We start from the raw sequence: 12,396 nt of genomic DNA on the forward strand, positions 1-12,396 counted from the left end.
TGTTGCTGCTTCCACCTGTTCATTGCCCTTTCTCGCCTCTGAAAGGTTGTGAATAATGGCAATTCCATTTGTCGCTGATGGCGTATCATGATGGTTATCTTGAGGTTATCTTGAGATGATTTCGGGGCTTTTTAGTGTCCCCGCGGCCCGGTCCTCGACCAGGCCTCCACCCCCAGGAAGCAGCCTGTGACAGCTGACTAACACTCAGGTACCTATTTACTGCTAGGTAACAGGGGCATTCAGGGTGAAAGAAACTCTGCCCATTTGTTTCTGCCTCGTGCGGGAATCGAACCCGCGCCACAGAATTACGAATCCTGCGCGCTATCCACCAGGATATGAGGCCCCAGATCATGTTGACAAATATTTTATACAAGTTTTTGGCATGCGGGAAGAGGGGCCCGGGCAAGGGTACCCTTGTGTTTGAAACAAAGCAAACAGGGTATGCGTGTGTGGGTATAATGTGTAGTAACCTTGTGTGGCGGAGGAACTAATCCATATATGCACGCATTCCTCTACACGATACATTTACATAAAAAAAAACTTGTCATTGTTGTCACAAGAGGGAAGAATGCATATCGGGCGCAACCCGTTCTCGCACTTTCTTACAGTCAATATTGACTTATTAAATACGTGCATATGTGACATACTAAACATACTAGTTTACCTTGAAAAGCTTCATATTAAACACCGACCTTACCTAACCTTCTTAGTATGTTAAGATAAGCATCTTATTGTTCGTAATTACAATTATTACTTAACCTATTATAATATTACAATTATTACTTAACCTATTATTGGTATAGGTTAAGTAATAATTGTAATTACGAAGCAATAAGATGCTTATCTTAACATACTAAGAAGGTTAGGTAAGGTCGGTGTTTAATATGAAGCTTTTCAAGGTAAACTAGTATGTTTAGTATGTCACATATGCACGTATTTAATAAGTCAATATTGACTATACGAAAGTGCGAGAACGGGTTGTCGGGCGAGGGGGGGGGGGGAATGTTTGCTGATTCAGCCTCGTTAAGTCCCAACATCGTTTGTACCGAGTTTAAACAAAACAAACTTGGTTCGTGTTATATAACAACGGTCGCGTGTCAAACAGATTACCGTTAAATTTGGCGGTTAGCCTAACAGGTGTCGCTCATGCCATAAACAGGATGAAAGATTTCATAAACTGTTTAAGGGGTCTGGATTCCACCTCGGGCGTCCTCTTGAATAGTTGACAATGTAAACAAAGTTGAGCATTTAACCAATTCCTTATTCTCGTAGCCAAACAAGACTAAATAATTTCCCCAAATTAGGTAGAATTAGGCTTTATATTCTAAATTAAATACGCTGTAAAATTAGAAACCATTTTTTTTGGCAGGTGCACAAGAGAAATTAGCTTCAGGTAGAGAACCATGATGGTAGATCACAAACAGGCTGTAGTGGTTGTAAGTAGTTAACAGGACTGACTTGTAGTGTTGTAGAACCAGGCGTCCTTGTGGGATTGAAAAGGGGGGTGGGGGTTGTCTCCATACACCAGCCAGCTGATCTCAAACAACGTTTAATATCATTGTTTACAAACAAAGAGTTTCCATGAACGTTTCGAGAATCCGAGAATCTTTGCACGATCACAACAGTCAATTAAATCATTGTCAATTAACCGTTGTCAGTCAATTAAACTATTAAGACATTGGTTTTTTGTTCTGTAAATATGTGGTCGCTGGTTCGTGAGCTCCGACTGAAGGTAAACAGGTATTATTAAAGCTTCTTTCTCCAACTTTGGTACGCGAAAGCTTTAAGCGTGTTCAATATTTTCTGCCAGTAGTGAACTAACTGGTTTGTATTGAGGTTTGGGTCAAGTGGCTTATAATATTACCCGATTGTACCGTAATTGTCTTGTTTAATATGTAGGATCAGATACCATTATGTAGGATCAGATACCATTATGTAGGATCAGATACCATTATGTAGGATCAGATGCCATTATGTAGGATCAGATACCATTGTGTAGGATCAGATGCCATTATGTAGGATCAGATACCATTATGTAGGATCAGATGCCATTATGTAGGATCAGATGCCATTATGTAGGATCAGATGCCATTATGTAGGATCAGATACCATTGTGTAGGATCAGATGCCATTATGTAGGATCAGATACCATTGTGTAGGATCAGATACCATTATGTAGGATCAGATACCATTGTGTAGGATCAGATACCATTATGTAGGATCAGATGCCATTATGTAGGATCAGATACCATTGTGTAGGATCAGATACCATTATGTAGGATCAGATACCATTATGTAGGATCAGACAACCATTATGTAGGATCAGACTTCCATTATGTAGGATCAGACGCCCTTATGTAGGATCAGACGCCCTTATGTAGGATCAGACGCCCTTATGTAGGATCAGACGCCCTTATGTAGGATCAGACGCCATTATGTAGGATCAGACGCCATTATGTAGGATCAGACGCCATTGTGTAGGATCAGATACCATTATGTAGGATCAGATGCCATTATGTAGGATCAGATACCATTGTGTAGGATCAGATACCATTATGTAGGATCAGATACCATTGTGTAGGATCAGATACCATTATGTAGGATCAGATACCATTGTGTAGGATCAGATGCCATTATGTAGGATCAGATGCCATTGTGTAGGATCAGATACCATTGTGTAGGATCAGATACCATTATGTAGGATCAGACAACCATTATGTAGGATCAGACAGCCATTATGTAGGATCAGACTACCATTATGTAGGATCAGACGCCCTTATGTAGGATCAGACGCCCTTATGTAGGATCAGACGCCCTTATGTAGGATCAGACGCCCTTATGTAGGATCAGACGCCATTATGTAGGATCAGACGCCATTATGTAGGATCAAACACCATTATGTAGGATCAAACACCATTATTTAAATGTGATTCGTGGTCAAGCTAATCCCATTTTTCTTGTTCTACAGACCCGGTGAAGGCAGCGCGGCCAGGCGGGCCAACCAGCGGGCCGCGTGGACCGCTCGTGGGTCACAATGGACCGGGCCAGCAGCAGCAGCATCCAGTGCCGCATGCGGACCAGCTGCGGCGCCTGGAGGCCGAGGTGGCGGCCCGGACTGCGGAAGTCAAGGCCGCACGCGCAGAGCGGGACCAGGCTGGCCGAGGCCTCGAGGCCCTTACTGTCCTCATGCACCACCTCACTAATACGGTGAGTACCTCACTAATACGGTGAGTCCCCTCACTAATACGGTGAGTCCCCTCACTAGGGACTCACTAATACGGTGAGTGCGTCACTAATACGGTGAGTGCCTCACATACACTTCTCTCGCTCCATACACACACCTGCCGCTCGCTGAACAAATCCACAAGGGCCGTGACGAGGATTCGAACCTGCGTCCGAGAGCATCCCAGACGCTGCCTTAATCGACTGAGCTACGACATGGTTAAAAGAATTGCAGCCGGGAATTCATCCTGATCTACCAACGGATCCTGTAGTCTCTCCTAGACATCCTGGTGGTGTATACTTTTCATTTATACAATACACCTAACTCTACACCTTCACAATCCACCTGGATATGTCTGAGTAAATCCACAGGTGCTGGATCCTGCTGGATTATGTTTATGGGGACATTTGCAGAGATTAAATCCCAATAACGTGACTCAAAACCCACCAATCCATACATGAAAGTCTAGAGCATAGCATGATAGTATTAGATCCTATACACACTACAGGCACCCATATGTGCTGGCGTAGAGAGAGAGGAGGGAGGGGGCGGGCTAAGGTAGATGCTCGTAGACAAAGAGCAGTCTACTGTGTAGACATCAGTGCCGCGGCTTGTCAACTTCCCTTCAGCTAATGCAAGAAATATTGAGGGTGGTTGTTGTTATAGATTCAGCTACTCGGAACAAGTTCCAAGTAGCACGGGCTATGGTGAGCCCGTGATATTGAGGGGAACAAAGATTAGATCAGACGAGACGGAAGAGTGAGAGGGGACATACTGCATGTTTTTGGTGGTTTATGAAACTATTCCCACTTATGATTCAGCTCGCCCTCGTCGACAAAGCCTAAATGCTCGTTTAGCCGGGAAAACCCCTTTTTATGGAGGAAACTCGGTTTATACACGACTCTGAACTGTTAACATTCGAACATTTATTGAGCAATGCTTCACTGGCTGTTGTTATAGATTCAGCCACTCGAAACCAGTTCCAAGTAGCACGGGCTATGGTGAGCCCGTAGTGGACTTACCTGGCACAAGAGTGGTGCTGTGTGCTTCACTAGCGATCTTTGTTCGAACCACAACTCGGTAAATGCTTCACGTACTACAAATAATCGCCAACAGAACCTAAACACTTAACCATTACCTAATCTACGCCTAACTTTACATAGAACTTTAATATAGTATATAATATATGAGAGCAAACTCGCTTTTTTAATGCACAATAAGTAAAAAATAATGACTCCTTGACCAGACCACACACACTAGAAGGTGAAGGGACGACGACGACGTTTCGGTCCGTCCTGGACCATTCTCAAGTCGATTGTGAGAATCAATCACAACCGACTTGAGAATGGTCCAGGACGGACCGAAACGTCGTCGTCCCTTCACCTTCTAGTGTGTGGTCTGGTCAACATACTTTAGCCACGTTATTGTGACTCCTCGCCTGCATAATGACTCCTCCTTTGGGGTACGGACGCTACTGTACCGAGCCTGGCCCGAGGACAGGTTGTATAACAGGACAGGTTGTATGATAACAGGAAAGTTTGGGAAAGGCTTGGGATGCGAAGGGGTAACCAGGAGTACCACCTAAACAACAAATCGGTCAGAGTGAGAGAGACGTCAGTGGACGTCAGAGGCGATATGACCAGCGAAGTCCCTCTTCAGTCAATTGATATCTTTACGGCCTTAGTTTGCGCTATCTTTGAATCTGTCCACAGTTTAACATGGGTGATATTAGGCGGGTGAAGCCTGACACTAGGTATGCTGCCGCTCCAGGTATGCTGCCGCTCCAGGTATGCTGCCGCTCCAGGTATGCTGCCGCTCCAGGTATGCTGCCGCTCCAGGTATGCTGCCGCTCCAGGTATGCTGCCGCTCCAGGTATGCACTAGGGATGCGGTGATGTGGGAGCGGTGTGGATTATGCAGAGTGCAAGAGGGCGTCTCCTCAGCGATGCTATCATATCACCTGTTACAATGGATGGCGAAAGTGAGAATGTGACATAAATGGAGTATCCTGCCTCGCCCCACGGGAGACATCTCCCGTCACGCAGGGTGCAGTCGCGCCTCCACAGATCTCCAGTATCATCTATTGATACTGGTAATGGCTCAAAAGGGCCACCACTTACGAGCTATTCATGCCCGTGCCACCTTTTGGGTGGCTTAATCTTTATCAATCAATCAATCTGCCTCGCCCGTGCGGCGTGTATACGGTGAACTAAGGCATGCGTTAGCAAGATGGTTATCGAGAGGGTTCTCGTACAAAGACGTGTCCCATTATGACACATCCGCCAGGATTTCCTCTGGATCAATTTCCCCTCAAACTGGTCTCTGGCCAGGGCCTCCTGATTGGTGTTCTGATCAACCAGGCTGTTGGACGCAGATGCTTACAGTGTGGATATAAAATGCAGCCCGGTTGATGAGGTATTCTTTGGAGTAGTTTCATCCTGCTTACGATTAGAGGCGTGTCCTAATCTGTTGTTCAAGGCTAAGTTGACCAGACCACACACTAGAAGGTGAAGGGAAGACGACGTTTCGGTCCGTCCTGAACCATTCTCAAGTCGATTGTGCTAGCTAACTAGATTGCTAGCTAGATCGTTCAAGGCTAACGTTGGATAAGACTCTTCCGGAGTAATATCTTTTGAGGACTAGTCAAACTGGCCTTCGAGAAGCTTTTTCTATAAATATAGTACGAATCGCAGTGGGGTAAATTGTGAGGGACCGTTCGTGGTAATCCGTGTGGACAAGAACTGGCAAACAATTAGAAACAAACTAATATTTATTTCTGCTGCCGTCGGGGATCGAAACCCGGAACCTCAGGACTACGTATCCGAAGCGCTGTCCACTCGGCTGTCAGGCCCCATCGATATAGGTGATGCAGGGAGGGGGGGCATGAAGACATGGGTATATTGTACTCATAATGCAACCTGTTCTCGCCATAGCACATTGCATTTTTGACGTATATGCCACCTAAGGCCAAAAACTCTCGCACTAGAAGATGATAGCGGCTTGTAGCCCCGCTCCTGTGCCAAGCAAGTCCACTACGGGCTCGCCATAGCCCGTGCTACTTGCCCCGCTCCTGTGCCAAGCAAGTCCACTACGGGCTCGCCATAGCCCGTGCTACTTGCCCCGCTCCTGTGCCAAGCAAGTCCACTACGGGCTCGCCATAGCCCGTGCTACTTGCCCCGCTCCTGTGCCAAGCAAGTCCACTACGGGCTCGCCATAGCCCGTGCTACTTGCCCCGCTCCTGTGCCAAGCAAGTCCACTACGGGCTCGCCATAGCCCGTGCTACTTGCCCCGCTCCTGTGCCAGGTAAGTCCACTACGGGCTCGCCATAGCCCGTGCTACTTGCCCCGCTCCTGTGCCAAGCAAGTCCACTACGGGCTCGCCATAGCCCGTGCTACTTGCCCCGCTCCTGTGCCAGGTAAGTCCACTACGGGCTCGCCATAGCCCGTGCTACTTGCCCCGCTCCTGTGCCAAGCAAGTCCACTACGGGCTCGCCATAGCCCGTGCTACTTGCAACTTTGTGTTCCCAGTAGCTGAATCTTAAACAACAGCGAAATTGAACATGTTCTGTTTGAGGTCCTCTGGTAGGTTAGGATAAGGGGCACTTTAGTACGGCACTTTCTTGACGGTGGGAAACCTTAGAAGGCCGGGGAAGGGGGGGGGGAGGTGACGCAGGCTCCGCCACGCCCCTCACACCATACAAGGTTTCCTCTACTACACTTAATAATACAATTCCTGTTTTTTTAACAATTATAAATTTCTTAATTTCCATATAGGAGACCACTATATTTGAGGCTATGGCCGGGCTCGGGGAGTAGAACAACTCGTGAAACCCGCTCCAGGTATGTTCCAGGTATTGGTGCCGACTTCCCCACACCCCCCCTTCAGAGCACATCCCCACTAGGTTGGGGTTGTGGTGGTGTGTCTTCCCCCATGGTGGTGGGGTGATGCTCTCTCCTCTGGGGAGGGGGGTCCCCCCAAAGTAGGGAGTGTGGGGTCCCCTAGGGGGGTCTCCTACCCAAGGGTGAGGGGTGGGCGACGTGCCCCAAGGTAGGGGGGGTGCGGTGTGCCCCAAGGTAGGGGGGGGGGCGGTGTGCCCCAGGGGGGGTGTGTGTCAGAGCCGTAAGGTCAGCCACGGTCACAGACCCCGGAGCAAGACCTGGGGGGGGGGTCTAGCCAGGAAGTACTGGTAGTGGTGGTGGTGGTGGTGGTGATGCTGGTAGTGTGTTGGGGGGTGGGGGAGGAGGGGTTAGAGGGGAGGGGTGCTCCCTGGTGGTGCTTGTGGTGGTGGTGGGGCTAGTTGTTGTGGTTGGCGAGGGTGGTGGTGGTAGTGCCCCAAGCACTAATATTTGCCTCCAACTTCCCGTTACATAAATCAACACCCCCACCACCACCACTCCTACCACCCCCACTACCACCACCCCCACCACCACTTCCCCCCACCACCACCCCTACCACCCCCACCAACCCCTCTCCCACCCCACCAACCCCTCTCCCACCCCACCAACCACCACCACCCCTACCACCACCCCTTCCACCCCCACCACCACCCCTTCCACCACCCCCTCTACCACCCCCAGGCTCCCCCCTACCACCCCCACTACCCCCCAGGCTCCCCCCCACCCCCGTCATGCACAAATATAACTGCACAACCAGTTTCGTATTTCTAGTGGCAATGACTTGCTGCTCTCTAATCAAATATTAATTAATAACACATTTTATTAAAGCTGACATATTTTATGTTGAGTGTTTAGGTCCCGAAGTTTGTCATTGTTAGTTGACAACCACTTGGACTGGACGGTAGAGCGACGGTCTCGCTGCATGCAGGTCGGTGTTCAATCCCCCGACCGTCCACAAGTGGTTGAGACACCATTCCTTTTCCTCCGTCCCATCCCAAATCCTTATACTGATCCCTTCCCAGTGCTATATAGTCGTAATGGCTTGACGCTTTCCCCTTGATAGTTCCTTACCAAAGACATTAGACAGACATTTAGGTTTTACTTACGAACCTGGGGCCAGATTCACGAAGCAGTTACGCAAGCACTTACGAACGTGTACATCTTTCCTCAATCTGTGACGGCTTTGGTTACATTTATTAAACAGTTTACAAGCATGAAAACTTGCCAATCAACTGTTGTTATTGTTATAAACAGCCTCCTGGTGCTTCGGAGCTCATTAACTGTTTAATAATTGTAAACAAAGCCGCCAAAGATTGAGAAAAGATGGACAGGTTCGTAAGTGCTTGCGTAACTGCTTCGTGAATCTGGCCCTTGGTTTGGATCTCGTGCTAGGTTAGGGGTTGTTTAACTCTAATGGCCAGGTTGTTTATGAGGGCCTGAACTACGATTAACATAATGAGTCTGGTCGTCAGAGGTGACCGCAGGATCAGGCTACTCGCCAAATTGTAGATCTGTCATTGGTTGTAAAGCCAGGCTCTGGGAGACGTGTTTGAAACATGTAATGGAACACTGTGGTATTGGCATGGACCAGGGGGACACTCTCTCTTCTCTCTTTCTCTCTTCTCTCTTTCTCTCTTCTTTCTTTCTCTCTTCTTTCTTTCTCTTTTTCTTTCTTTCTCTCTTTTTCTTTCTTTCTTTTGTCCCCTCATTCCCAGTGCGACCACCCACACACACACACACACACCCACACCCACACACACACACACACACACACACACACACACACACACACACACACACACACACACCACACACACACACACACACACACACACACACACACACACACACACACACACACACACACACACACACACACACCCACACACACCCCACACACACACACCCACACACACCCCACACACACACACACCCCACACACACACACACCCCACACACACACCCCCACACCCACACCCACACACACACACACACACACACACACACACACACACATGTAGAGTCCTACATGTCGATGTTTGCGGATGATGCAAAGTTGATGAGAAGAGTTGTGACAGATGAGGATTGCAGGATCCTCCAAGAGGACCTGAACAGATTGCAGAGATGGTCAGAGAAATGGCTACTAGAATTCAACACGAGCAAATGTAAAGTTATGGAAATGGGACTAGGAGATAGGAGACCAAAGGGACAGTACACAATGAAGGGGAACAGCCTACCTGTAACGACGCGTGAAAGAGACCTGGGGGTGGACGTAACACCTAATTTATCTCCTGAGGCACATATTAATAGGATAACGACAGCAGCGTACTCTACACTGGCAAAAGTTAGAACATCATTCAGAAACCTAAGTAAGGAGGCATTTAGGGCGCTTTACACTGCCTACGTGAGGCCAGTCTTAGAGTATGCCGCCTCATCATGGAGTCCCCATCTGAAGAAGCATATAATGAAACTGGAAAAGGTTCAGAGGTTTGCAACGAGACTCGTCCCAGAGCTACGAGGGATGGGGTATGAAGAGCGCCTGAGGGAACTGTGCCTTACGACACTAGAAAGAAGAAGGGAGAGGGGGGACATGATAGGAACGTATAAGATACTCAGAGGAATTGACAGAGTGGACATAGACGAAATGTTCACACGGAATAGTAACAGAACGAGAGGACATGGATGGAAGCTTGAAACTCAGATGAGTCACAGAGATGTAAGGAAGTTTTCTTTTAGCGTGAGAGTAGTGGGGAAATGGAATGCACTTCAGGAACAGGTTGTGGAAGCAAATACTATTCATAATTTTAAAACCAGGTATGATAGGGAAATGGGACAGGAGTCATTGCTGTAAACAACCGATGCTCGAAAGGCGGGATCCAAGAGTCAATGCTCGATCCTGCAAGCACATATAGGTGAGTACACACACACACACACACACACACACACACACACACACACACACACACACACACACACACCCCCCCACCCCCACCCCCCCCCCCCCCCAGACTCACCCTAGTGTGCGTGTTATCCCCCGCCTGACCTTGGCCCTGTATGCTACGGGGGTCATGGGTGACATGTCTGTCTGTCATAGTGGACACCCAACACCTCACACACCAAAAGTCAATTACATACAATTCAAACATGCCGTAGTTTAATAAAGCAAACGACCGAGTCAAGACCTAACATTTTAAACTTATTCTGTGCTGGCGCTCGCAAGCACGCGCTCGCAAGCACGCACGCGGACTTTCAAATGCCTCTGTGCTTCTACATGATGGATAACGGCTTACACATGTAGGCAGGTAGAGTACATATGGAGGGTATGATATGTATTTGAATTAGCTGGATTTAATTATATAAGTTATTCTTTTCAAATATTTAAGCTAGGCTTTGGAGACGGAGCTTAAGCCCTTTGTGGGCTTGAGGCCAATCAACCTCGAATGGCTTACTGAGACCACAATAGCCAGCCAAAGGGGTATACAGTAGTATACACCTTTCAATGTATACTGTGATTGCGCGAAAGTTATTGCATATGGAGGAAAGTTCATGTTAAACAATTTGCAATGAACAGAAGGTATTCCTCAAGTGTCAAGAATCAATGTCTGCTTAATTAAACACTGCTATTTAGGAACTATCAGAAAATCTCTACTTCACTTCGACATAGAGACGAGTGATGAACCAAACGTGCACTCTTGGGCTGGTATGATGAAGAATTACAAGCGTCCGTTGACCAGACGCTTCAAATTGAAAATTGCGCGCGTAACGTCACTGCAAAATGCGTCCGTTGACCAGACGCTTCAAATTCAAAATTGAGCGCGTAACGTCACTGGCAAAAATGCGTCCGTTGACCAGACGCTTCAAATTCAAAATTGCGCGCGTAACGTTACTGGCAAAATGCGTCCGTTGACCAGACGCTTCAAATTCAAAATTGCGCGCGTAACGTCACTGGCAAAATGCGTCCGTTGACCAGACGCTTCAAATTCAAAATTGCGCGCGTAACGTCACTGGCAAAATGCGTCCGTTGACCAGACACTTCAAATTCAAAATTGCGCGCGTAACGTCACTGGCAAAATGCGTCCGTTGACCAGACGCTTCAAATTCAAAATTGCGCGCGTAACGTCACTGGCAAAATGCGTCCGTTGACCAGACGCTTCAAATTCAAATTGCGCGCGTAACGTCACTGGCAAAATGCGTCCATTGCTCACCATAGTCGGTGTCCGGTGTCAAGCGTTGCTCGCAGGCGCCTCCACTCACTGCAACTTTTATATGTCTCACGTTGCTCATCTTATCGTGTTTAATATGTAATATATTATTCTGAAGGGTTTAATTATGCTTAAATGTTTGTTGTTATGGCCCCTTGGGGTTGTGGTGGCCCCTGGGGGTTGTTGTGGCCCCTGGGGGTTGTTGTGGCCCCTGGACTTGTGATCCTGTGGTCCTGGGTTCTATCCCAGGCGCCGGCGAGAAACAATGGGCAAAGTTTCTTTCACCCTATGCCCCTGTTACCTAGCAGTAAAACAGGTGCCTGGGTGTTAGTCAGCTGTCACGGGCTGCTTCCTGGGGGTGGAGGCCTGGTCGAGGACTGGGCCGCGGGGACACTAAAGCCCCGAAATCATCTCAAGATAACCTCAAGATAAGATCCTATATGTATGATATTGTACATCTATTGTTCATTTATTTTGTTGAATACGACCGAATTAAGATTAATTATTCTAACACGAATCTTCTCAATATTTCTTAAGTTTTTCTTCACTGTCGAAGGTAATTGATAAATTAATTCAACATTTATTAACTATCCTTTTAACTGTTCATTTATTGTACACCTGTTGTGTATAATTGTCTAAAATTATCAACTATTATCTGTGTGTACCTGGATTGTACCTGGTTGATGGGGTTCTGGGAGTTCTTCCACTCCCCAAGCCCGGCCCGAGGCCAGGCTTGACTTGTGAGAGTTTGGTCCACCAGGCTGTTGCTTGGAGCGGCCCGCAGGCCCACATATACCTGGTTGATGGGGTTCTGGGAGTTCTTCTACTCCCCAAGCCCGGCCCGAGGCCAGGCTTGACTTGTGAGAGTTTGGTCCACCAGGCTGTTGCTTGGAGCGGCCCGCAGGCCCACATATACCTGGTTGATGGGGTTCTGGGAGTTCTTCTACTGCCCAAGCCCGGCCCGAGGCCAGGCTTGACTTGTGAGAGTTTGGTCCACCAGGCTGTTGCTTGGAGCGGCCCGCTGGCCCACATACCCACCACAGCCTGGTTGGACCGGCACTTCTTGCAAGAACAAT

At 48.0% G+C, this 12,396-nt stretch overlaps 1 protein-coding gene across 3 annotated transcripts in view; it reads left to right on the forward strand.

Moving 5' to 3' along the window:
• The window catches only part of LOC123771323 (microtubule-associated tumor suppressor 1 homolog), a 358,321-nt gene that overhangs the window by 304,058 nt on the left and 41,867 nt on the right, over window positions 1–12,396 (forward strand). For all 3 annotated transcript variants that reach the window (XM_069305205.1, XM_069305206.1, XM_069305207.1), the window contains one exon: window positions 2,969–3,207. In XM_069305205.1, the coding sequence (XP_069161306.1) occupies window positions 2,969–3,207 (239 nt within the window). The remainder of the gene's footprint in view (window positions 1–2,968; window positions 3,208–12,396) is intronic.

This window comes from Procambarus clarkii, chromosome 54 (assembly GCF_040958095.1).
Source record: "Procambarus clarkii isolate CNS0578487 chromosome 54, FALCON_Pclarkii_2.0, whole genome shotgun sequence".
Taxonomy (NCBI): Eukaryota; Metazoa; Arthropoda; class Malacostraca; order Decapoda; family Cambaridae; genus Procambarus; species Procambarus clarkii.